Genomic DNA, 26807 nt, shown 5'->3' with positions numbered 1-26807 from the left:
TGGATCTGTCTGGGCAGGACTGCACTGCTGCTGCTACCTTGGGCCGCTCTAATGAAACAGACTCAGAAAGGTTAAATAATTATTCCAAAGTCACACCAATATCAAGGAAAATGGTGGAGCCAGTTCTCAAGCCTAGATCCATTTGTTTACAATTTTTTTTTATTATACCATGACCTTTGTGAGGAAATAAACTCTCTGCTTTATTGAATCTGGAATATATAATCTTCCTGGTTGCAGGCAACACTCCAACACAGGAACCTGGGATGGATTATCTGAATGGTTTGTGGTAAAACTCAGGGGAAATGTGCTCATAGTAGAAGAAGGGATGGAAGTAATTCATGGTACATGGTGGCAAAAAAGTAAAAATATTTGGTTAATTTTGTGAAAAAATTGGATGAAGAATCTGCCTTTGTGAGATACTGAATGACCATGTAGGTAGGAAGTTATAGCAGTGTTTGTGGTAACTCTGGAGAAGATTCAAAAACAGTCAGCACTTGAAAACCCTAATTGCAAGACCTTAAATTTGCATCAGTGAGAATTCTGTTGCAAAAACTATTCTAAACTCATAAGCAGCAAGTGAGTTTTTACAGGGAATTAATCTGACAGATTTGCTTAAGGTTGCTGCAGTAACAGGCTCTAGGCTGGCCTCCAGGATTGGCTGCAGGAACAACATTGGACACCTCTCCACCAAGGAAACAACTATGCTAGCAAAGGGCAAGAAGCTGGAGGATTCAGGGAGTCCATCACCAAACTATTGCCTCTGGGAATATCCTGCCTTAATGAGAAACTTGAGATCCCTTGGAGGAGCCGGCACTGTGAACTCCAGAACCACATCATTCCTATTGCTTCTCCGGAGCCCAAGGGACTCACAACCCACGTCCTCCCTATCTGTTGAATTAAGTCCTGAATTTAAGTCTTGAGCATCTTTATCTGATTTTGGAATCTAAATCATGTCTTGAAACCTAATTCCATGGGAACCAGAGGATGTCATTTTTAGCTTTCCATCCTCGGTAGTACAAGAGAACACATCAGACAGTTGTTGGGAAAAAAATGGCCAGAGAGCTAATCTGTTTTATTTACCACATCATTAACATGTTTTAGAGAATGTGTATTTCAAATAGAATTTGGTTGCTGCAAATTTATTACATTGTAAAGAAAATTAATAAGCAAATACGACTTCTTAAGTTTCAAGGAAAAGTGCATTTGCTTGCAAAAGGAAACTTTTGCTCGTTTTAACCAAAATATTGTATTTTTGATTGTGTGTGTATTTTACTGGATGCTAGGGCATGTAGGCTTCATAACAAGCTACTTACACCATAAGCAAAGTTTCTGAGCAAAACTTGGTCATTCATAAATCCATATTATTTACTCCTCAGCTAGCTCATTATTTTCATTTTGAGCCATCGTGGGCAGCTTTCATATTAGTCAATTTGACTAATGTTACAAAAGTGGGGGCAAATAGTGTGGAACAGAGTGTGCAAACTCAAAAGGGTTTGAAAGACCTGGATTATGAGCGAGTAAGTAACTCATGGAATTTAGGATAACAATGTGTAAAAGGCATGAAACTCTGTGACCAAAATAATCAGAAGGGCTACAACCTAAAAGGAGTCAGAGACTAATATACACATCAGGAGAGAGCTCTTGTGTAGTTACAGATATTATACTAAAATCATCTGCCTAGGAGACCGCAGTGAGGGAAAGAGGAAAGGAAGCAGTCCCTCAGGACGCGGAGAGGAGTGTGACTCCTCAGCTGTTATTGTGCCATTAGACAAAGCATTTCCATGTAGGGCTATTTCATCGAGAATATTTTTTGGACAATCAAGTAAAAATAGCCCTTCGCCTCACCAGTGTCTCAAGGCTGTTGTATAGGGCATTGTGGGGTGAAAAAACATCTAAAGATGTTAAAGACTCTATGACTTACATAATAAAAAGAGGGAAAATAGCTCTGTAAATTATAACTTACAGCATTGTTAGTATTATTATTATTAATAGCAATTCATTGACTTGTTACTCTTGCGGGGAACTGTGCTAAATACTTTACATAAATTAGCATACATGTTTTTATCTCTAGCTTTTACTTGGTTTGCATTCAGGGGGAAAAAATAATAAAGGCCCTAAATGTCTGTGTGGGACTCACATAACATACTCTCAGGAAAATATTCCATTAAAAAACGACTTTCTAATAGTAGAAGCTGAATTAGCAATAGAAGGATTCTGGAGACTAAAAGGGCAAGGCTTGTTTTGTGCCTCGTGGGCTGTGTTTCATTCTGAATGTCACCTTGTCCAGGCATATGCTAAAGATAATTGAAGCATCAGCTGGGTTATTAGGAAAGATCCGTCCCAATCCTTTCATATTTATCTCAAGCCAAAAGAGACAGGTTGAATGTTACCTTCTTTTCTTTCACTGTGAGAATTACAGGATAATAGACACGGTCAGAAGGAGGAGGTAAGAGATGCAGTGAACTTATCTTTTCCCCTTTCTCCATCTCCTCCCACACCCACCTCTGGCGTTGCCTTTTCTCCTTTTTCCGGTCCATGTCCTCCCACCATCATCTACTAGCTAAACAAAGACCAGCATTGCCAAGGTCAGAACCCCGACTCTCATCTCACTGGAATAAACAACCTCAATTTTGGAGTCGGTTATTTAATTGGGAATTTTCATGTCTGCTGTTAGAAAACACTGTAGAATCTTTCCCTTAGCCAAAAGACAGTATAGTGCAGCTATCACCTCCAAATAGTAAAGATTTATTCTCTTCTAGTTGATTTCTCATGAAAGTTGGAGATCGAGTTTCATGTAAGAAAAAATTTGAATCGAATCAGTGTAGTAACATGAAAAGAGTGAGGAGTGGTTTCTTGGCTTTGTTGTTCACTGTCATTTTTGAGTATCACTCATCTTCTCTGAGTCTCAGTTTCTCCTTCCCTATAAAGAGGGAGTCAGGTTGGAAGACTTCACTTTGTATGATGCTCTGCTGATTTGCTTGGTTATGAAAAGATGAGAGATTATTAATATTATTGGATAGAGGCTGAAAATACAGTTTTAAAAGAAAAACCTGCATTGAGAATTCAGCAATAAATTATTGTCTTAGAACATCTGAGTTGCACACACTTTCTGGTAATATCCAATATATTAAAGGCCATTTGTAAGATTCCATATCTTGATTTATTTTAGTCTGGAATTGCTTTCTGAAGGGATAATCTCATTTATGATATTGCCTTTTTAAGATGTAGCAGCATTATACAGAAAGATAAATTTGTACTGCCTGCTAAATGCAAATGATTGCTATTTTGAAGAAATAATTTCAAAGCTTTATTTTATAAAGATGTATACGGAGATTCTCATGTATTTAAGGGTTACAGACAGAAGCAATAAATAAAGTTAGTTGATCCTGGGGACGAAAACTATAACTTTATGTGGAGAGGAATAGTATCCCAGTAGTACTGGAGGGGAACATCTAGCCGGCATTTTACCCATGTGCCCAAATGGAGTACTTTAAGATTGCTCAAACTGCCATGAAAATCGGTGCACAGAAAGCCTGCTCAAAAGGCTGAAATAGAACGGAGGGCTGATATCAGCAAAGCTAGTTCTCAGCTCAGCCAAAGCTCAAAATTCATAGTCCTATTACGCAGAATGGTAGTAGTTGATTAGCTCACCTAAAAAAAAAAAAAAAAACCATACGGTTTTCAAGTTTATACTCCAGGGCGCACCAGTTAGTTTCCAGAGCACAGAAAATGGCCCAGAAGTTTTTGCTCTTTAGTCGCAAGGAATAGAAATCTAGGTGAAGGGAATTCTTAGTGAAACTGCCATTTTAAAAGCCTTTTTAGATATTGCTATTGTGGAAATTACTGCTAAATGCTAAGCATTTTCATCTATTTTATGTGTTTTAAGCCAAAAGAAAGAAAATCTTGGCTGTTTAAAATCCGCTAGTGACAGTTGCCACCTCGTGGTTGTGGACTCCCTCCCTCGGAGCCTGAGCACGGCCTCAGACTCTTTCTCATCACAGCACACCTGGCGGCCACTCCCACTACCAGTGAATGAGAGTTAGCACTGAAGATAAAGCCTGTGAGCCACTCCTGCCTTAAAGGTTTGATGCATTCATATGCACAGATCTGCATATGTAAATATTACAAACAAAGGCCTCAGTGGAGTCCAGTCATCTCTGGAGAGTAAGATATAATGCTGAGATCATCAGTTATTGTGGATTATTGCAAAGCCTCCTAAATGGGTCTCACGCTGCTGCTGTTGCCCCACTCTCCTACAGTCTGTTTGCAACTTTTACATTAGTCATATCATCTTATTCCTTTCCTCAAAACTCTCCGTAGGTGACCCTTTCACTTGGAGTAAAAGCTCAAAACCTTGTGGCAGTTTACATGGTCTGGCCCTCCGCCATCACTCTGACTTCATCGCCTAATTCTCCCCGCTTTGGCCAGTGTGTTTCACTCAGGCTGGCCTCTGTGCTAGTGCTGTAACATGCCATGCCAGATGGACCCCGGCTTCTGGCTTTACACAGGCTGTGCCTCTACCCACAGTACACTTCTTCCAGCTGTCCACGTGGCCTCTCACTGACTTCCTCATGTCTTTACTCAGACGTCCCCTCTTGGTGTGCCCTACCCTGACCACCCTCTTTCTGATTGCATCCCAGCCTACCCTTCTTCATTTCCCTTCCCCGATTAATTTCTTTCTTTACCTCTCTTATACTAAATAATTTTTATGTTTTTAAATTGCCTTTTCTGTCCTCAGCTAGAATGTCAGTTTCATCAGGGCAGTGCTTTATTCACAGCTGTATCCCCAGTGCCTAGTGTAGATGGTTTATAGTTAGTTGTCAATTATTTGCTGAATTGATGCATGTGACTCACTGAATTAATAACAGCTATGCCCACAAGGACTCAGGGAAGTACAGACATGAAATAGGTGCTGAGAAAATCCTGATCTACGCAGTTTCTAGTTGTCTTGTCCAGTGTGGAGACTTGCAATTTGTGGCTTAAAAATGATAGTTATTAAAACACTTTTATTTCATGATAAGTACCCTCAAAATCCTCTGATGGCATGAATTCCTGTGAAAAGCTAAAGAAATGAGAATTAAAAATGGAAAGGCAGGACATAAAAATTTCTTACTCATAACATTTGATACCGGAGTTTGTTTAAAATAATGATTACTTTCTTGACAAGTATAAGGACTTTTTCTTTTGTCATAAGAGACTTTGTGAATTAGGTAAATATATTTCTTCACTGTTTTCCACCACCTAACTGTTTAGAAAGATGAGCTGTAGCAGGTGTTTTTTTCCTCCCCTGTTAAAAAAAACACTTCTATATATGCAAGATGTTTCTCTGCAACTCAGCCCAAAATACCTTTCTGCTACCGTTTCCAAAACTAGGTATTTAATATTAATGTGTTTCTGCTTTGGCAACAATGAAGATGAACTGCTATTTGTGGTGTGGGTTTTGCTTCTGTCTTTCGGCTATTTAGTGTATAGAGGTATCAATATGAAGAGTTAATGGCGCTTTAGAAAATAAGCAGGAGTTTAATCTTCATTGCTCCTGATTCAGTGTTTCATCAATATCAAAAGACCTAGTGCTGGAAATGAGATGGTACATTAATTCTGCTGCTCAATGGTTTATAAGTTGCTATAGAAATTAGGCTTCTGCTCGTCAGGATTAGGCTAGTATCCAGAAAATAAGAGTACAGGGAGAGTGAGAAAAATAAAGCTCAGAGGAAAAATAAAGGAGAGGAGCAAAAAGCAAATTAATAAAATTTAAACCAAAGGCATGAATGTAACTGTCATCTACAAAGTGACTAAAAAGCATTTTTTTTTTCCACCAGGCAAGCCAATAAAAAAGGCAAACACTTTAAAGAAAAGTTCATACTTATAAAGTCTCTCAAATAAATACTTAAAAAAAAAAGAAATGAGGAGGAGAGAATCAAGAAAATCTGTGCCTGAGATTCTATGTTTTACCAATAAAGTATACAAAGTGGTTTTATTTTAAAAGAACATATGGTGAATAATTGCAACAGTTACTAAAGTCTTCATTGATAGAAATAGCTAAAGACTGTTCCCGTAAGACCATGCTCCAAGGAACACCAACCAACTCAAAAGTTTTGTTTCATTTTGGTACTCGATAGATACAGTTCATTTTTACCATTTTTGCTGTTTTGGAAAGGGAAACCTGAGGACGCAACGTGACATCTACATATGCTGAATATATACGGACAAAACCAAGAGATGGGTTATAATTGTCCAAAGGATTTAGGTCCCAAAGAGTCATTGTGTGAAGAAGGATAGTTATAGTAAAGAGAAAGGTTTGTAAAATTATTTGTGTAGAGAAGCTCAATTTATCACATATTTTGTCCCATATTTTTTTCAAGTGGGTGAACACTGATTGCAAACCCATGTGCCAGGCTCCAGGAGCGGCTTCTGTTGGGGAAGACTGTGGGGAGGACAGGGTGGCCTGGATTCGGGCTTTCTGAAGTGCTTTCCCCACTCACCAGCTTGACACCGCAAATAAGGGCTACATTCATTTCCTTATCTGGAAGGTTTAATCATAATGTCTACCTCATGGAGTTAGGAAATGAAATTTATTACATGAAACAAGCATGAAAAGTAGTTCTCATAGTGCTTACTTTTAATAAGTATTAGTTACTGTTATTATATAAAATAAAGGAATTAGAGTTTAATAAAAGGACCCTAAGGTTTGGAAGGGAAAAAAGCAAATCAGGCTCAGGTTCCAATCAGTATTAGTCCCATGACTTTTACGTAAGTTATTTGACTTCTCTGAGATCCTGTTTCATTAATTCTAAACTAGGAATAAGTGTTTCTACTTTTAAAGGTTTTGCAAGAGAACTAGAGATTAGGGATGTAGGAGGCTAAGCATGCTTTCTGGTGTAACCAGGACTCGTAAGTTATTTTATCTTTTCTCGTTTTTCCCGAAGGCACAGTTCCACTTGCTGCCAGTTGGTCCTAACCCAGCATAATGTTGTGGATAAATGCAAGGACTCTGATGTCACACACCCTGTCTTTCAATGCTGTGCTACACTCCATCCATTCGGCAGACATGCATTGCCTACCCACCGTGTGCCATCACGGTTCCAGCCTGGGGTACAGCAGTCAACAAACAAAGATACGTGCCCTCGTGGTGCTCCCCTTCTAGCAGGGGAAGAAAAAAAATAAACATAATAAATAAGTACGTTATACAGTGTATTAGAAGGTGATAAATGCTATCTAAGAAAGTGATAAAGTGAGAGAGGAAAAGAGGAAAGAGAGAAAAAAGAGGAAAGGAGGAAGAGCAGTGAATAGAAGAAAGTAAAAGGGATGAGGATTTGCGATTTTACTTATTAGTTACTTACTATCCTCAACCTTAAGCATATTGCTTAACGCCTATGGCCTCAGTTTCTTCATCTGTAAAATGGGGAAACTAATATTGCCAAAATGATATTGCCAATAATAGAATTGCTTTGATGCTTAAATGAATTATTCCCTGTATAGAACTAAGAACAATGCCTGCCACATACTAAACATTCAGTAGGCATTGGTTGTTATTATTATTGCTATTATTAGTAGTAATAGGAGTTAGGTAAATATGGCCAGTGTTAATTATATGAGTTGACTAAAATGTTGTACCAACTTCACTGTTTTCAGGCCATTCTAATTGTCTAATTTTCACTGTTTCAAAAGACTGAAAATGTTAAGTGAGCTGTCCTTGAAAATTTCATAGCCAAGTAAAATTTAGATAAACCATGTGAAAGAAATTCTGCACAGACAGTCAAAGCACACCAAACAGTTGTGTAGTTGCAGTTTATTTACATGCAAGCAGTCACAGAGCTGCTAGGAAGCTTTAATAAGCAACAGCACCGCTGTAGAGAAGAAAATCAATGGCAGTGTAAATTGTGTATTGGCAGAGAAAAAAGATCCCCTACCAATCAGTTTCTGATTCTCTCATGATGAGAGAGCAGTTTCCCAGAAGCAAAGTTTTCTCCCTCAAGTGTATATTTTCCTTAACTGCCCATCATGATGTAGGATTGGGTGTCAGAAGGACCTAATGACAGTGAATAAATAACACCTGGGTTTCTATTACATATTTAGCCTGTCTGGGAAAGAAAACAAGCAAGTGAGAAATACTTTTATAATGACTTTTTTTTTTCCTACTGATTGATTCTACTGGATAGTGAATTTGTCTGGATTACCTCCAACCAACTAAAATGGGATGCTGGTTTTTCTGATTGGTTTTTCCATCCCTTGTCAGGGTACTGCTGCAGTGCATAAGTGAGTAGGGGAGAGGCAGCAGGGGAAGAGAAGAGTGGGCAAGAGTAAGACAGTAGGAAGCTAAGCCAGGCCAGCTAAAGAAGCACAGTGAAAACAGTTAGAGCAGGTTCAACTGACCGACACAGCTAATCAGCCCCCGAGATAAGTGGAGTTAAAATTTGGAAGCTCAAAAACCCCAGTCAGGTTCCTCAATCTTTATTATTTTTATAATAGTAAAGTGAAATGATCATTTCTACTTAGTTTGTATGGGAAATATTTTATTAATAAAGAAATTTTTATAATTAGGTTATACATTTTATGTTTTAGGCAGTGGTTTGTAGGACTGTACTGGCTTTTTTTTTTTTTTTTTGCCTGAACAGAGGCACTGGGGATTGAACCCAGGACCTCATGCATGTCAAGCACACATTCTACCACTGAGCTGTACCCCTTACCCCCTGTATTGGCTGTATTTTAAAGTGTCAGACAAAAACTTAAAATGGTTTAATAAAAGGAATATATTGATCTGTGTAACTGAAAAGATAAGAGGGATTGGCTTCAGGTAAGTTTTGATCTGTGGTGGTGATCATTTTGCAACATACAAGTGTATCAAATCAACACTTTTGTACACCTTGAAAAATGTTATACGTCAATACATCTCAATAAAGCTGGAAAAAAATAAGAAGATAGACTTCAAGTAAGATTTGATCTAGCTGTTCACAGAGTGTCACTGAGAAGTTATTTTTCCCCTTTGTCTTTCTATTGATCATCCATAAAATCAGCTTCATCCTCAGATATGTCCACTCACACCCAACAACTCTAATTCTCTCTAGCAGCAAAGTGATACACAAGTTACAGACGTCCCATCCCCACATAGTACCATCCAGAAGGGCAAAAAAGTGATTTCTTCTGGTTGTTTCTACATCATATATTCTGGGACTTGCTTTTACTCTGTGGTCCAAATTGGTCTGTTACCTGTTTACTATGTCCAGGAGACTAGATTCTGATGTGTTAAATGAGAGATTAATCCCACCCAAACCAAGACTGGAAGAAGAGGGCCGTTTCCACATAAATATTAGATTACTGTAGACAAAGGAGAAAGAGACAGACACTGGGAAGGCAATTAAAAAATCCTTCTTAAGGCCTCAACCCATCTACTACTAAAAACATCTTATACGAGAGTGATCAGTATCAGCGTATTCACAAATAATCTTTGTAACTGTGAACTGTTTTTCAGGAGGCCAGATCATCAACTACTTTAAATGCCCGGCCAAGGAATTTGAGATTTTTCTCTTGCTATTGGGGATTTTGAAGGATTTAAATCAGGGAATTAACATGCTTAGGCTTTACCTTCTTTACAGTGGTCAGAATATTTTTATACTATATACACATGTGCCTGCACACACAGGTCTTGAGTTTGCCACCGTGAGCGTGTCTTTTAATAGCAAAGGAAATCGATAGTATGAGAGAGGTCAGTTCCTAGAGGACAAAGCAGAGTGGGACAAAGAACAAGGGCATGCATTTGTCTTCTGAGGAATCTATGAAAAAACACCCCAGTTCAACAGAGACAACCCTCAGCTTACTTGAAGAGAAAACACTGATAAAATGATACAAGAAAAGTACAAGATCACTGTGATTTTTTAAAAAAATTCCTCATGCCCTGGAGCTCCCCGTAGGCTTTGATCTTTAACCTTATGCGTGAAAAGGAAAAACACTTCTCAGGGTGAAATACTGTTGTCCGACTATTGGGATTACTCTTCGGTCGCTCTGTGAGACAAATGAGATCAAAACTAAAAAGGTATACTGAAAACAGACATAACAAAGCACCATAATCTACTGAAGGAAACAAAAGGGCTTCCAGCAAGGGCTTCACCTTGTACCAGCCCTGCTTCTCCTGAAAACCACTCCCCTGCCCGTCTGCCATCAAGTGCAGCTAACTTGGCAAAAGTGACTGGACTCTTTCTCCCATAAATTCAGTAGACAGGCGTCAGTAAAAGGTGAAAGGAAATCCCAGCAAAACAGGGAGGGTGGCAGCCAGCCATGCTGCAGGCGTAAACAGTACTATTAGAAGGCAAGAGGCATGGACTCAGAGGAGGCAAGAGTCGGGAAATGCTAACTTGACTTCAGCGTTCTGGCAGCCTCAAGAGAGACAATTAACGCAGTGTCACCAAAAGGAAAACCTCAGCCTTTGACCAGTCCCTGTGAAAGGTAAAAAAAAAAAAAAAGCTTTTCATACACGGTTGTCAAGAATCCTGCTGAACAAAAGCATCTGCCAAATTTTCAGCACTAAAGATGGGTTTCCAGTGAAAGTCAACAAAATTCGCTGCTAAAACACACAGGACAGCAGTCTTTGAAATATCTGCCAGTTACTTGGTGTTATCAATACTAAACAGGGCAGCCTTTTTCTTTCTTTTTTTTTTTTTTTAACATTTTAAAACTGCACAGGTTAAGCCATTTCTTAATATAAGGAATGCTCACCAATAGCCTTGGTTAGTGTTAAAGTTGATTCATAGGTAATAGTCCTCTCAGGGGACCTATCAAGCAGATACTCAGCCACACTTGCTCATTATTGACACACCAGGGTGAGAGAAATAAACTTACAATTGCATGCAAGAACATGCACTAATATTTCACCTTATACTAATTCAGTGGGTTCCCCAAACCACCCTTAGTTTAATGATTCTCTCGAAGGACTCACAAAACTCACTGAAAGCTGTTGCACTCATGATTCCTGGGCATTACAGCTAAAAGATACACATTAAAATCAGCCAGGGGAAGGACACAGGGCAGAGTCCAAGACCGGTTCCAAACACGGACCTGCTACTGTCCTCTCCCGTGGAGTCAAGACTGAGTTACTTTCCAGGCGTTGATGTGTGACAAGGTGCACTGAGAACTGCCAACCGGGGAACCCCACCCGGACCTCGGTGTCCAGAGCCTTTAATGGGGCTCCATCATGTAGATTCAGCTGACTGCCCATTTGATGGATCTCATTTCCCAGCCCTTCAGAAGACAGAGCTGATACCATATGAAGCAAAGCCCCCACCCTAAATCACACTATTGATGTGGATGAAAGTCTTCATGCCACACTGCTACTACCTGGGTGGCCCAAGATCCCCAGACAGACAGAGACCTTCCTCTCAAGCATGGCATTCCCAGAGCTTAGAGGTTGGTCTCAGACGCCAGGAGCAAAGGACACACCTGTTTTTGGGTGAGGTTAAATTCCTTACTACCCACCCAGTAGAATATGAGTGGCCATATATATATTTTTTAATTTTAATTTATATTGTCATAACCAACAGATCAATGCTAGAAAAGAGAGAGATGAGAAAAGAATGGACTCTGAAATCCCTTAAAGCTATTCAAGACCAGGTTGGTCTTCCCCCTTTTTTCCCCCTGCCATTCAATTATAAACAAGTCAAGTGATTCATATTTTCTCTAAGTAGACCAGGTTGATGTAAGAAAAATTTTATAAGACATTATATAAAACATGACATGTATCAGGGTCTATAAAAATTCTTTAAAGAAAAATATATTTTTAAAAGGCCTGGAAAAAATAGTAAAACCATCTTACTACAACTTCCAGGCAAAACTCTTAAAGGAGAAGCTGAGGTTTATAAATACCAAATGCATATTACTATGAGACAATTCTAAATGAAGTCTCATGAATTGAAGCCTAAATACTTGAACAAGTGAACATGAATGAAATAAAGAATAATTGACAATATTGCAGTCTCTAGAGAAAAACAGTATGGGAATAAAAATGTAGCACTAAATTATTAGAATATAAAGTGAATAAATTAGATAATATCAAATTTTTATCAGAAAGGAAGGGAGGATATAAATGGTTAAGTGAGCTTGGTGCTAACATCTTGTATTTCAAATTTTAGGCCAGGGTTTATTTTCCTAACCCAATTAAGAATAACAATATTTTTTAAAAAAGATGTTATTAACAGTGTTTCACTCCTGCTTAAGCAAATAATTGTGAAATCTCTTATGTGACTTTTAAATTTTTAAATTGAACCCAGACATGCTGGAGTAATGCTATAGCTTTTGTTGTCTTTGTTTTAACATCTGTAATTTTGAGCAGTAGTATATGTGGGGAAATATCATTCAGACCACTTATTACATACCCAAGAAAAAATTACACAAAATTACACATTGTCAGCATACAAATATATCAAGTGTATTCTATTCTTGTCACAAAAATCTCAGTTTGATGTAGCCAGTTGTCTATTTTTCCTTTCTATTTGGAAAAGCTTTGTTTAGTAACACAAACTTAGAATATTTTTCAAACTCCCTTTTAACTTCTTTGAAGAAGAGTCTATCACTCAGTTGGTTTCAGATAACATTTGCAAAATACTTAATAGCTAGTGTTAAAAATTACATAGTTTCATTTTTTAAAATCGTAAATCATTCAACTATCTAGAAAAATATGGGGATTAATATAAAATCCATGTACACACCAATCAGGCTTAACAAAAGCTAATGTTTATTATTTGCTTCCGATCTCCTGTTGTGGTAGAATTGAAGTCCCTTTTGTTCTGTTCTCCCGAACCCCCCACCAACCTGAATGTAGGATGTATCTTTACCAACCAGGTTTTTATGCGCCCATAAAATATATATATTTGGGGAAATTGAGTTTTTAAATTTTACATGTTCTGTTTTCCTCCTTACCTAAACTCTGTTTCTTTTTTTCACATTTTTTTCTCTGTTGACTTGGAAGTTATACATTTATATTTCATATTTCCATTCTTTTCATGGTTTCTCTGACATTTTAATATGCAGAGTTAACTACAAATTTTTCTAATTTGTTTAAATTTATTCAGTAACCTTATCCCAAACAAGGCAAGAAACAGTATGGTCTATTTTTCACTGAGCAGCTTCCTCTCCCATCCTGATGTACACACACAGCCTTCCTAGTGCTGGTTTTAATTTTTATTTTGTTATTTAGTCACATAAATACACACACACGTGCACGCACAGACACCTACTCACTGTTTTCTTTCTTTCTTCAACAGTTGATTAACTTTACTAAAACATACCACTTCCTGCGTTCACCATTGTTTCTTTCTCCTCATCTTTCCCTCTCAGTTAACTTTTCTTTCGTTAAAGTACATTTTTTTGTTCTCTCGGTGTGAGTCTGTGGGTGGCAAGCTTTCTTACCCTAGGTATGCCGGAAAAATTGTGCAAGGTTTTTGAATGATAGCTGTGTTAACCCAAAGGGTGGAATTGTCAAAGAACATTCGTGCACATTACAGATCTTACCCAGCACCATACTTTATTCATGAGTCAAAGGATATGGGCACGCAGTAGGCTCGGGCAAAACATTCATTTCCTGCAGGAGCTCAAAACCAACTTATTCGCCTTCCAACAATGCTCCTTTCTCTACTTTAGGATGTGTTTTCATTTCAGATAAATAGAGTAGTGTTGAACAATGTATGCTAAATTGTTCACAGAAGCAGCCATTAGGGATTTGGAGCTCTTTGTTTTATACCCTGGTGATGACAGGGATAGAGGAACGCCTGGATGACTGCCCCGTTCTCCGGCAAGCCATGCCCTACAACGCCATAAAGCCCAGGCTCATTTACAATAAACAATCTGGTTATACCAAGTATATCCTACGAAAATCATTTTTGAAATAAAGACTTCCTATCTGTAGTAAACACCATTATCATACTGCAAAAGGTCTATTCAAGGCCATTAGTATGTTCATAAGGAAAGCTGAAGGTCATTGACTCCCAACCTTCCACCCTCAACCAGGTCCCCACAGAGAGTGAGTGAGTTGCAGTCCCGGTGTTAACTCTTTTCTTCCCAGTTGTTTTATAGGATGGCTAATTCTGGGTTGACAGGTTTTGTTGTTTGGTTTTGTTGTTGCCCTGAGTACTTTGAAACTGTCATTCATTATCTCCTGATGTCCGCTAGTTGCTAATAAGAAATTTGTTATCAGTCTAATTGTTGCTCCTTTGTTGGTAATCTGTTCTCTATTTCTGTTACCTTTTAAGATATTCTCTTTATTGTTGTCCTTTGCAGGTTCGTTATAATGTTATAATGTGTCTCAGTATCCATTTAATTTCACTTATCCTGACTGGTATTCAACGGGCACTTTCAGCCTTAGTACACAGATATTTAATTCTGGGGAAAAAAAAATCTAATTTTTTATTAAGTATTGCTTTCCTATTATTCCCAGTTTTCTTCTGCAGAAATTCATTTCAGACAGTTGTCAGAGCCCTTCAGTTTTTCCTACCTCCTGTTTTTCTTAACTACATAAATATTTACGTAAACACATTTTTAAATCACTTTATCACTCTGGCTGTAAGTTTCTCTTCCAGTTCACTTTTCCCTCTGTTCTCACTGTCCCAAAGTAAAGTTTACCACATCTTTAGTCTTTATTGTAATTCTTCACTTTTAAACATTAGTATATTTTTCCATATTTATACTTTTTATTTCATTTCTACCTTTTTTGTTTTATAATTTCTTCTCTATTTTGAATAAATGACTAAGTGATACCTGGGTCTGGATCTTCACTTAGAGGATACAAATGTACTCTTTTTCAAGAATCAGAGTGAAACAAAGATAGCTTTTTTCTGCCACTAACTCCTACTCAGTGTAAGAAAAGGCTTCTGACACTGTACTTTCCAAACAATAGAGACCAGGGGAACTTCTACCAATCAGTAAGCTTGGGTCTACAGCCTATGAGGAAAATGGAGCTGCAGATAAGTCTCTTCCAATTTTCAAGTCCCTAAAAGATCTTGGAGTACTGAGAAAGAATCAGTATGTCTTTGTGAAGCGCACAGGCCAATTGGATTTCATCTTTTCATATCACAGTCAGGATCGTAGAAGGTAAAGAGTCAAAAAGTTTGTATATTGAGATTTCACTAAAGCCATATTTAGGCAGACTTCCAACAAACAGTGGGGAAAAGTAAAGTAAAAGGTAAAATTTGTAAATATCTCTGAATTAGGGGAAAATAGTAGCTTGTCAGATGATTTTTTGTCATGGACGTACTTATATCATTCATCAGAGCACTTCCATTCTTATAGCCAATACCCCTTCTATTTTTCACTCCTTCTATCACTGCGATACAGACTCAAGGATAGATCTTAAAGTGAAAGGAGTCAGAGCAACCACAGAAATGATCTAATCCTAGTTGTTTAATTGTCTTATAAGTTTCCCATAAAGTTCTGGTGAAAACTAAGGATTTTGGTATAAGGAAACAGCATATAATAAGGAGGGCTGTGATGTCTGCAGAGAGTAGAAGTTGTCCATTGGGTCTGGAACATAAAGTAGTTAAAACAGAACAGTAAGAGATAAGGTAAGAAGGATGGTTGGGGTTCAGCTTTGGAACACTCCGGAACGCCGGCCTGAGAAGGAGCACTGGGACGCTGCTCTGCTGGGACTGAGGAAATGTCAAATACTGACTCCTCAAATGTCACTAACACAACGTGTTGATAAAACAGTGCTGAGTCTGTCACCTCATCTAGGTAACTAAGAAAACTGTCTCAAGAGACTTGGGAGTGCTAGGTGGTGGGGGCAGAGGCAAGGTCAGATTTTACAGAGAACTTGATGTTTGGTCTAAGGTAGCTATTTCTATGTGGGGCTTGGTTAGGACTGTGCAAGGGTCACAATATAATAATTTAGGATCAGTGAGCACAGCAAGGAGAGGATTTTGAGGCTTTTGAAGTGAGGAGTTCAAAAAGTCTTAGGTATAAACTATTGATGCTTTTTATTGAAGAGTTGAAGATTTTCTCAGAAAGCCCCTGTAATGAACAGTAAATTTCATTTATTTAGTGGGCAAAAATCTTCTTTGCTAATAAAAACAATGGAATAGTAATGTCACATTAATGTAACTAGTAAACCATGTAGGATTTAATGGTTTCACTTCTCAGAGACTTTGGAGGTTTCTGAGCAGAAGCATAACTTGATGATAGTTGTATTTTATAAAGATTCTTCTGGGGCTTATCGATAGAATGAAAAGATATGTGAGAGACAAAAAAAAACCCAGCATTCGCTGAGAAATTCTTTTGCAATAGCAATTAGTAAATGTGCTTGAATATTGGAAACAAAATAAGGAGCGAGAAGAAAGGAAATCAAAGAAGAATAAACAGTTGGGTAGGTTGGTAGTGGAGGAATGAGGGAAGATTAAAGGATGTTCGGAAGAGAGAGAAATTCAAGATAGTGCTAAATTTTACATACAGTTGACCATGAGATCACTAATTCTACTCACAGAAGCAGATTTCTCTCACATCTTTTATGAGGATGGTCCCATTGATTACACTTAATTTGAGCACTGCCGATATCAGCCCAGTGCTTCTTAACTCTGGCTACAAAATAGACTATAAAAATACCAGTGCTTTGTCCCGTATTCCAGAACAAATGAAACCACATTAATGGGAAACAGGTCTAGGTATCAGAATTTTTTAAAAGCTCCCAGATGATGTTGATGCACCGGATGCATCTAGTTCCTGACAGGCAGTACTGACTTCTAACGCTTGGTTTCTGAAGTCAAGGAGCTCAGACTTTAGTTGGAGAAAGGTATTACAGGGGAGGTCCATTCCTCTTTATTTCACACAGGCTGGTGACATTGCCACGCCCTTCAGGACTTCCCGAGAGTGATGGATCTAAAAAGACTTGACTTTTCAGTTTCAAAATAAATTTATGGATGCACAGATCTTGTAAGTTTGACTAACATTCTGTTCCTTGTTGGGTAATGTTAACAATGTGGAGTCACCCCAGGATCAGTGCAGAAAAGGACCAAGGGCACTGTAATATGCAGTGATTGGTGACTTTAGTCTGCTCAACTTGATCCCTCAAGTGTACACACACGCTTTTTAATAACTTTTGGACTCTGAAGTTAATATATTTTAATGCCTTTCTTTCTACCAGACATACCCTTCTTTAGCGAAAGTTTTCATGGTCTCTTCTATTTCCTCAATAATTCCACAGGTGTCCCTTTCACTCTGTCCCAGGCAATCTCTGATCTTATTAACCAGGCCACAGACAAGGTCTCACCTGGGTCTACAGTGATGTAAATGCTTCTGATGAAAGTGTTTTCCCCCTAGATAGTTCTAATTCAGCTTACTGCTTTTCATGTGCAGCCCGTGTTCTCCTGTAGATATTAGATTCAACTGGAGGATTTTCTCTTCTCAGAAAGTTAAACATCTGCTAATGAAAAATGACCAGGAATAAAGTACTTATTAGAATTTAATTACAGAGCAAATTGTGTTTTTTCCTAATAGTTTACAATGCGATCTTGCTTACGAAAAGTGATGCACTCATCTTTACAAATCTTCAACTTTATCCCCAAACAACAACCAAAGTACCTTAATGGGTGTCCAAGTGACAAATTAGATGAATGTCTTCCCCCTGAGTCATTTTCTGATAAAGACATATCGTTTAGTTGCAAGATGACAAACTATGTGTTCAAAGTGACAAATCATTTAATTAAAATTTACAAGCGGTTAAATACTGTTTGACCCAAATGGAGGCTGTTATCATGAATCAATTTCAGAGGAGGAACAGACTTTTCAGAAAAATCAATCCCAGATAACTATAATACTTTGAACATATTATACAGTCTCTTTATGGTGTTTTTGAACAGTTCTTCAGGTTAGTGGCAGTTTTTACCTGGTACAAAAAGAATTTCGATCTAGTTGAAAAGAATTTGAATTTTACTTAGTACTTAAACTCTATTCATTTCATGAATATTTAATATCACGTTCAATGTTCAAGCAAAATGCTCTTCTATCTTAAGAGAAAATAGCTAAAATTTTGATGAGTTATGGTTTTTTATTGCACATACAGGCCAATGGAAATTGCAATCATCTTTCATGAAAAGGCTGGGTAGTTTTTATTGTTTGAGAATAAGAGTGGCCATTGCATTTACTTACTAATACAGTAAATGTAAAATTGCTTAAGTAACATGCTTTATTATTTATGCTGCCAACCACATAATGTGAGGGTAGTTTCATAAAAAATATAAATTAGAGGAATTTCACATGCCAGCAGGCTGTAGATCTGTTTTATGGCTCTGACTTAGCAGGTGCCCTTCCATTTCGGTTGTGCCCTGTAATGAAGTACATATTTAAGCAGTATTGAAATGCAGATAAAAATATGATGTATATAAGGCAAGTCAGTTCCTTTCTCCAGAGATGCTGTACTTTCTAAGCTCCATCATTTGTAGTTAATGACTTGGGATACTTTTTATCAATTCAACTCAACTTTTTGCTCATTTGTTCCATGCCAAGGTTGATAAGGTCTTGGGAAATGTGTTTGCTCAATTTTAGTAGTAAGACTTTTAACATTAATGGATTCATCAGATATGGAAGACTCATCTATAAATAAGAAAATGCAGTAATAGTAAGGGTTAGACTAAAGCCCTAACATAATAAATAGAAAGATCAATGAAACTTCCAAATAATCATCTAAAATATACATACCATTTTCTTCCCCCAAAGCACTTCATTCGATTATAAGGAAAAGGCAAATGATACTGCTGGATATAACTTGTTATATTTTGTATGTATGAACTCTATTTTGTTTTCTTGTCTGTGGAACAAGAAACTTAAGCTTTTCACCCTTAGATATGTTAAGAGGAGCGATAATTAAACATGCCAAAAAGCACAGGATTTTTGCGAGAAGGTAAAGACACTTTATTATTAACAATGTGCTATATGACTCCATTCAAAATATAAAAAGCCAATGAAGTTTGACTTCTGAGGACAATTATCAATGGTTACCAACAAATACTTAGATTCAGTTGTGCTATATGCAAGTCAAGACTTGTTTACAATGCCAGATATCCGTGGGACAGATAGCTATAATTTTGACAACCAGTTCTTTTCAAACAGAATATTTTCTCAAAGGTCAAGAGTATAACGTGTTTCATACTCTGTTGAAGTTAATGGTTCAGCTTACATTGATAATGCTGTTTACAGTATTCCGAAAAACAGACAACCCCTAATTATCTACAGTAGTCATAAATAATTGTCAAAAATGCAAATGAGAACAGTTCTATCAAGTTAAAATAATTAGTTCAGTAGTTAAAATTTCCTCATATTAAAAACCTCTTACTTTCTAAAATATGACAGTGAAAAATGAAGGAATCCTTTAGCATACTATTACCTGTTATTGAAATTTGACTGTAAAATACAAGCACAAATGACAGGTTAACAAGTGCAATGCAGATTATGCCCTAGGTATTCATTTATTACCTTGTTTTCCATTTTTGCACCATGACACCTACTTTAGCAAACTAACCGACCTCAGGCATACTTCTCTCGTACCTTAAACACCAACACAGCCTCAGGATTCATTCATATAATTCCAGTTCTAAATTTAACTTACTGACTAACCTAATGAAATAATCCAGTCTCGAGCTTTGTGCCAAAATGTATGACTTCTGAGAAGAGATAGGTCCGTGTTTTCTTATTTTCCTTTTATTTATGTTGTAAGTAATATTTTATGAGTATGTATTTTTTATCATTACCACATACAAGTTGACAGTGGACAGGGACTGAATGTGGCTATGACATATAAAATAAAAATCCATGAGAGTCATAAAAAAGAGCTTTCCAGGTTTGTCTAAGAACTGACTCAAGGGCAACCCACAGTTTGCACCGCAGGCTGGGCACTCCTGTGTGAAAGGCTGTCTGGATCTGTATACCCCCCACAGAACTGGATGTAGATGCCCCTCTGCTCCAGCCTTAGTAAGCTGGGTCAGCGGTGGTGGAAATGCAGTCCCTGGGCTCCTGGGGGTTCCCACCTGTCCTGTTATCTGAGTAACTGGTCTCCCAGCCCCGTTCTCCTTGCTGGCTCCACCCGGTGTACGTCGGCCTCCGTGCTGTCCTTGTTACACACCAGACAGGCTCCACAGGAGGGCTTCAGATTTCCTGTGCTTGCAGCATTCTTCCCCAGACATCCCAAATCTTCCTTTAATCTTACCCTTTCACCGAGGTCAGCTCTGACCGTGCATGTAGATTGCTGCCACTTTTCCAGAACTCTCCATCTTGCTTACAAAGCTCTGTTTCTTTCATAGTACATATCATATTCTATTTATGATTTAATAGTTTATGTTCGTGTTTTATAATCTACCTGCTCCCACTAGCATGTAAGCTCCGAAAGGACAGGAACTTGGGGGTATTTTGTTAAGTAACTGTGACCCCAGGGCCCAGAGCAGGGAGGGCCTGTCAAATAGTCAGTAGTCAGCAAATACCTGTTGAATGAATGAACTGAAAATAGCAGACACGTGCTTTAAGTCCTGCGTGTTGATTACACGCAGGGATTTTAGCGCTATTTTAGTAGCACTGTGCCTACAACTACTTCTTCACTGAGGCCTTTCGGTTGTGTGCCAGGCAGCGTTAACTGCTTCACACAGATCGTCGTATTTCTGTTCAGTGCTCCTGTTCCTTACATATTATTATCACTGTTTTGCACATGGGGAGGCTGAGATTCCAAGAATTTAAATGGTCACACAGCTCAGAAGTGGAGGAGGTAGGAATAGAACCTGGGTCTGTCCATCTCCGAAGATTTTACTATTAACCGTTAGACAGCACATAAAATGCTCATCTCTAATATGAATTCGGTAGAAGTGGGCCATAATAATAGTTTTTCTTCTTATGTCCTTTATATACGCATTCTAACTCAAGGACCTACTGCTTTTCACAGGCACTAAGAGTAATTTCCTAACTAACATTCCTCTCTGCTCCAGTCCATTCTGTACCTTGTGCTAGTGTAATCGGCCTAAAGCACAACCGTAATCATGCCATTAATGTGGTCGGGGCCTCCAGCATGTTCCCATTAAGTACGTATTCTCTGTATTATGTGACTCCAGTGTATTCATCCTGGTGTAGCTTTCCGTCCCCAGTTCCCACCAGGGTTAAGAAACCTGGACTTGAAGAAACCGGTAATGAAACAGGTGTAAGAGGTCTACCAAGTTGAGTCCTGTGTAAACTTAGTGGGTTTATGAGTATACAAGTCTTAGATAGGTTGTAACCCTAGAACAGCATCATTGTCTTCAAAAAGATTCTCACTCCTTTTCTTTAAATCAGCCCGGGTACATGTTAAAATGAGTCACAGAAGACTAAGGGTAGATACAGTACCCCGATCATAATGGCTTCAACGCTGACCACAGAGAGGGAGGACCAGTTTTCTGCAGGTTGCAGCTCCAATCCACTCGGGAAGTAATTAGGCAGATAACTTAGGGCCTGTGTCGGTAACCACTCAGGAAGCACCGAAAGCCCCGGGAGCTCAGACCTGTCCTTTCCATTGCTTCCTTCGGTGTCTGTTGCAGCGACTGGTACAGAGTAAAACTCAATACCTACTTTATTGTTTTTATTGCTGCTGTTCTCATCAAAACTCTTCATTTTTAGTTCTTTTTTTTTTCCATTGTGCGTATGATATTTGCAATATCATACAAGGGGTATGATATCATACATACAATATCATACATTGCAAGGGGTACAGGAATTGGAGATCTTTAATGAAATAAATGGTGCAAATTCTAGAGTCTGAGATGGCATCCAAGCATTTCCAGAATGATCCTTTCCCAATGAAGGAAGGATCTGAAGTGCCTTGTCTTGAATCTCTAATTGTCTTCTGAAGGTAACTGATACGGATTTCCTTAAGAGTGAGCGAACGTCCCCGCTCCGTCCTCTCCTGCAGAACTGCACACCACTGCCTTTGTTGGCGTTTCAGCCATTACAGACCAGGTTTCAGTCGGTTGCTATATTAGACTCCACCTTGTAGACTTTCCCCTGCACCAGGGCCCTGCAGTTCACAGTGTGAATGGCTCTGTCTAGTTAACAGTATACACAAGATTGAGGCAGCATGCGTTTATTTAATTATGGGAACCATATTTTCCCAGACGCTCTGATGCACAGGCGCTCTTCATTTTCTGCACTCCACCATGGAGAAAGCTCTTTACTTTTTTCTACATAAGCATTTTGTGTGAACTTGAGGCTTCAGCGCAACTGCATCCTTGGACAAATGTGGTACTCTGTAATAAAAATGCACTCTTTCATGTTCCATTTCTGACAGATTTTTTAAATATATTGGTTTAGTTAATTTGGCAAGGTTTAATCAAAATGAGGATGGCACTAATGAAGATCAAGCTTCATTGGATTGGCTGTCATTTATCGCTTCCTGTCTTTTCCTTAACCCTTTCTTTGGGTGCACGCTCTTTAGTTATCGTTCTTTCTGGTTCATTTTGCTTTCTGTTTTACACTGAGCATACTGTCAGTAACAATTAAAAGTCACTGCAGTCTTTCCTAATCCAACAGATTGGCGGTATCCCTTCATCGTGAGCCAGACTTAAACACAACCAGAGTAATATGTGGTACCCGTAATATGGGACCTAGTAACGGTAATCTGTGGTACTTTGGCACCCCTGACTTGGTGACACAGTACTGGGTGAACTTTGACCTGAGATACTCTTTTGTTTCTTTAATGAAGAGACCAGATAAGCAAGCTGTTGATAGAGGATGAAAACTTGACTCTAATCTGCCTTTATTAACTACATAGAGCCGTTGCAGATGTCTTGAAATCCAGCTGGGGTATAAAAGCAATAGCAGCAGCCCAGAAGAGAGACGAGTTTAACTCTGACCTTCTCCAGGAAGACAGGCCCCTCTTCTGAGTGATCAGTTCTCCCTTGGCTCCTTGGCTTTACAGTTCATCTAGTATAGCTCCATCAATTTATCTTCAGTATTATTCTGGGCTTTTTCTCTCTAATTAGATTATAAATTCCTTGAAGGTTAAGGCAAGACTTTAGCACAGGGCCTTGTACGAAATATGGAGTTGCATCATTTCATCCCAGTGTAGAACTGCTTTTAATGAACTGTGAATATGCTTTCACTATGCCACAATAAGAAATGCAAATGACTCTCCTAGTGAACTTGTTCACTGTGTTTCCCAGGTTCTTCTGTTAGAGGACTTTTAGAAAAAGTTTCATCCATTAGAGGTCTCATGCCCAGGAAGAGTGAGTCTGCATTTTCTAAGCAATAATATGAGCATGTACTGCTTATACAACAGGGATCAGCAAAGACTTTCTGTAAAGTGCCCAGTAATATTTTAGGATTTGCCGTCACAACTCAGCCACTCAGCTCGGTCACAGCTACTCAACTCTACTGTTGCAGCAGAGAAGCAGCCATAAACCATACATCACGAATGGGTGTGGCTGTGTTCCGATAAAATTTTATTTATGAGCACTAACATTCAAATTACGTATAATTTTCATAGTTCACAAATGGGATTTATCTTTTGATTTTTTTAAACTAGTTAGAAATGTATACATTATTCTTAACTCCAAGGTCCTGTTACAAAACAGGCAGCGATTGACAGAGTTGGGGAAAGAAAGCTTGCAGAATCCTGAACTTTTCTTAAAGATCTCTGTTCACATGTGACAGCAACTTCTGTTCACATTTTATTGGACAAAGTGAGTGACATGATCCATGCCAAAATTCAACAGGGCGACGAAGTGTAGTAGGTCCTGTCATGTTCCTGGAAGGAGATGGACAGGAACAGAGTGAGTCTCGCTAATGACTGAAATACCGCCCTGTTTGAGATGGTTGGTGTGCCCCTCTGCCAGCTTCCCCCAGTCTCCTTTTCTTTCTTTTTTTCTTCTGGTTCATAGTAAATATTCTTTTTTTTTTTTTAACATTTTTAATTGAGTTATAATCATTTTACAATGTTGTGTCAAGTTTCAGTGTAGAGCAAAATTTTTCCGTTATACATGAACATATACATAGTCATTGTCAAATTTTTTCTCTGTGAGCTACCATAAGATCTTGTATATATTTCCCTGTGCTATACAGTATAATCTTGTTTATCTATTCTACATTTTTGAAATCCCAGTCTGTCCTTTCTCACCCCCCACCCCCTTGGCAACCACAAGTTTGTATTCTATATCTATGAGTCTGTTTCTGTTTTGTATTTATGTTTTTGTTTTTGTTTTTGTTTTTGTTTTTTGGATTCCACATATGAACTATCTCATATGGTGTTTTTCTTTCTCTTTCTGGCTTACTTCACTTAGAATGACATTCTCCAGAAACATCCATGTTGTGGCAAATAGTGCTATGTTGTCAGTTTTTATGGCTGAATAGTATTCCATTGTATAAATATACCACATCTTCTTTATTCAGTCATCTGTTGATGGACATTCAGGCGTTTCCATGTCTTGGCTATTGTAAATAATGCTGCTATGAACATTGGGGTGCAGGTGTCATTTTGAAGTAGGGTTCCTTCTGGATATATGCCCAGGAGTGGGATTCCTGGGTCACACGGTAAGTCTATTCCTAGTCTTTTGAGGAATCTCCATACAGTTTCCCACAGTGGCTGCACCAAACTGCATTCCCACCAGCAGTGTAGGAGGGTTCCCCTTTCTCCACAGCCTCTCCAGAATTTGTCATTTGTGGATTTTTGAATGATGGCCATTCTGACTGGTGTGAGGTGATACCTCATTGTAGTTTTGATTTGCATTTCTCTGATAATTAGTGATATTGAACATTTTTTCATGTGCCTATTGATCATTTGTATTTCTTCCTTGGTGAATTGCTTGTTTAGGTCTTTGGCCCATTTTTGGATTGGGTTGTTTGTTTTTTTCTTATTAAGTCGTATGAGCTGCTTATATATTCTGGAGATCAAGCCTTTGTCAGTTTCATTTGCAAAAATTTTCTCCTGTTCCATAGGTTGTCTTTTTGTTTTACTTGTGATTTCCTTTGCTGTGCAGAAGATCGTAAGTTTAATTAGGTCCCGTTTGTTTATTCTTGCTTTTATTTCTATTGCTTGAGTAGACTGTCCTAGGAGAACATTTCTGAGATGTATGTCAGGTAATATTTTGCCTATATTTTCTTCTAGGAGGTTTATTGTATCTTGTCTTATGCTTAAGTCTTTGATCCATTTGAGTTTATTTTTGTGTATGGTGTAAGGGAGTGTCCTAGCTTCACTGATTTACATGCTGCTGTCCAGTCCCCAGTCTCCTTTTCACTGCTTAACTTTGTTCCATAGCTTCTGTCACCTTTTCATGTACAAAGAGTATAATTTACAGAGGTATTATGTTTACCAGTACTCCCCACCCCCATCCTACTTGCACTGTAATTTCCATGAGGGCAGAAATTTTTATCTTCTTTGTGCACTGTAAAGTTCCCAGTGTCTAGGGGAGTGCCAGGTACGTAAGAGGCACTCAGTAAGCATGTATTATGTAAAAGAACAAGTGAGATATACAAATCCTCACAGCGTGCGCACACCCAGCTTTATCTTATTTTCTTACCGAGTCATTCCCTTCTGATTTCCTCACATAGTACTTACATTTTATCTAACGTTACTATAAACTCACATACGTGTGTGCATATACACAAGAGAGATGTGTACACACGTCTTTGTAAATCTTCTTAATTTTGTCTTCAGAAATGAACTGTCCCTTCTGAGACTCACAACGATAAAATTTGGTACCCAAACTTTTTGATCAATCGATTGACTGCTTTAAAATAATCTGCACCCCAAAGATGAAAAGTGCTCCTCCCAGTCTCTGATAAAAGAATTGTTGGGTTATTGTTTTCATCACAGCTGAGTGTCTCCTCTAACTGTACTTCTAGTGTAATCTCTGGCTTTTAATACAAGACTCTCGCTACACTCCCACGGTAAAGTCATTTGAAGTGTCTTCTTCTGTGATTGGCCTGGTGCTCACAGTCACCAGCTGCGTAGGGGGCCATCCTGCTGGGCCAGCCCCAGCTTTCTAAGGCCTGCTTAACACTACAAAAGGGAGCCACCTTGAGTGCTCCTATTAGTGCTTGATTTACTCTTTGCATCTCTATTGCTCTCCTACTGGCACACTACATGAAAGGCTCTTCTTCTAAAGGGTCTGTTAAATTTCCCAAATAACCAGCTATTAAATCTTTACTTGATCTTAAAAGAACTGTCCTATTCTGAAAGAAGGATAAAAGGAACCCCTAATAACAAATTTAGGCCATTCCTACTTAAGGAACAATTATGGGTCTCAGACTAATACTGCTGAGTATTCCCCCACCTCCCAGTGCATTAGATTACATCATTGTTTTTACTTATAAATGGATTTTTTAAAGGTTTTATATGCAGTTATCTACTACTCTAATAAGTCTAACTCTTCTGTAACACCTAGTTTTTAAAAATAGTCAGGTTAATAGTTTAATGTAGTCAAACCCATGTTGATTTATTTGGTGGTTAAAATCATGAAGTCAGGAATGAGACAGACAAGGGCTCAGATCCCATTCTGCCATTTGTCCTGCCACTGTGGCATCTCGGGCTGTTGTTTGACCTCTAAGATCCCATTTCTCACAGGCTAAGGAGCCTACAAAGATTAAGTGAGAATAGTGGGGGGGAGATTAAATGAGAAAAGTTATGTCAAGCCTTTATAACGATACCTATCACGTGGCATTTAGAGAGAAAATGACATTGGCTCCACTTCCTTAACAATATCTTTGTGTATTTCTGAACGCATACCCTCCTGCAAAGCTCTCTCCATAGTTTGAGGCTCCTCCCCACCTCCTGCATGCCAAAAATCTGTTTCTTACAAGCTAAAAAAATCTATCTTCTCTAATCAGTCCTTAAT

At 38.4% G+C, this 26807-nt stretch overlaps 1 protein-coding gene across 2 annotated transcripts in view; it reads left to right on the top strand.

Moving 5' to 3' along the window:
- The window catches only part of NEGR1 (neuronal growth regulator 1), a 779356-nt gene that overhangs the window by 698284 nt on the left and 54265 nt on the right, over positions 1-26807 (top strand). The window contains exon 7 of one of the 2 annotated variants that reach the window (XM_032494570.1): positions 6927-11525. The exons of the other annotated variant lie outside the window; for it this stretch is intronic. Coding sequence (XP_032350461.1) covers positions 6927-6958 — 32 coding nt within the window. The 3' untranslated portion in view covers positions 6959-11525. Of the gene's footprint in view, positions 1-6926; positions 11526-26807 lie in introns of those variants that run through there. 2 annotated transcript variants of the gene reach the window in all.

The sequence above is a fragment of the Camelus ferus genome, chromosome 13 (assembly GCF_009834535.1).
Source record: "Camelus ferus isolate YT-003-E chromosome 13, BCGSAC_Cfer_1.0, whole genome shotgun sequence".
In the NCBI taxonomy this organism is placed as follows: Eukaryota; Metazoa; Chordata; class Mammalia; order Artiodactyla; family Camelidae; genus Camelus; species Camelus ferus.
This window is presented reverse-complemented; position numbering and strand designations above follow the sequence as displayed.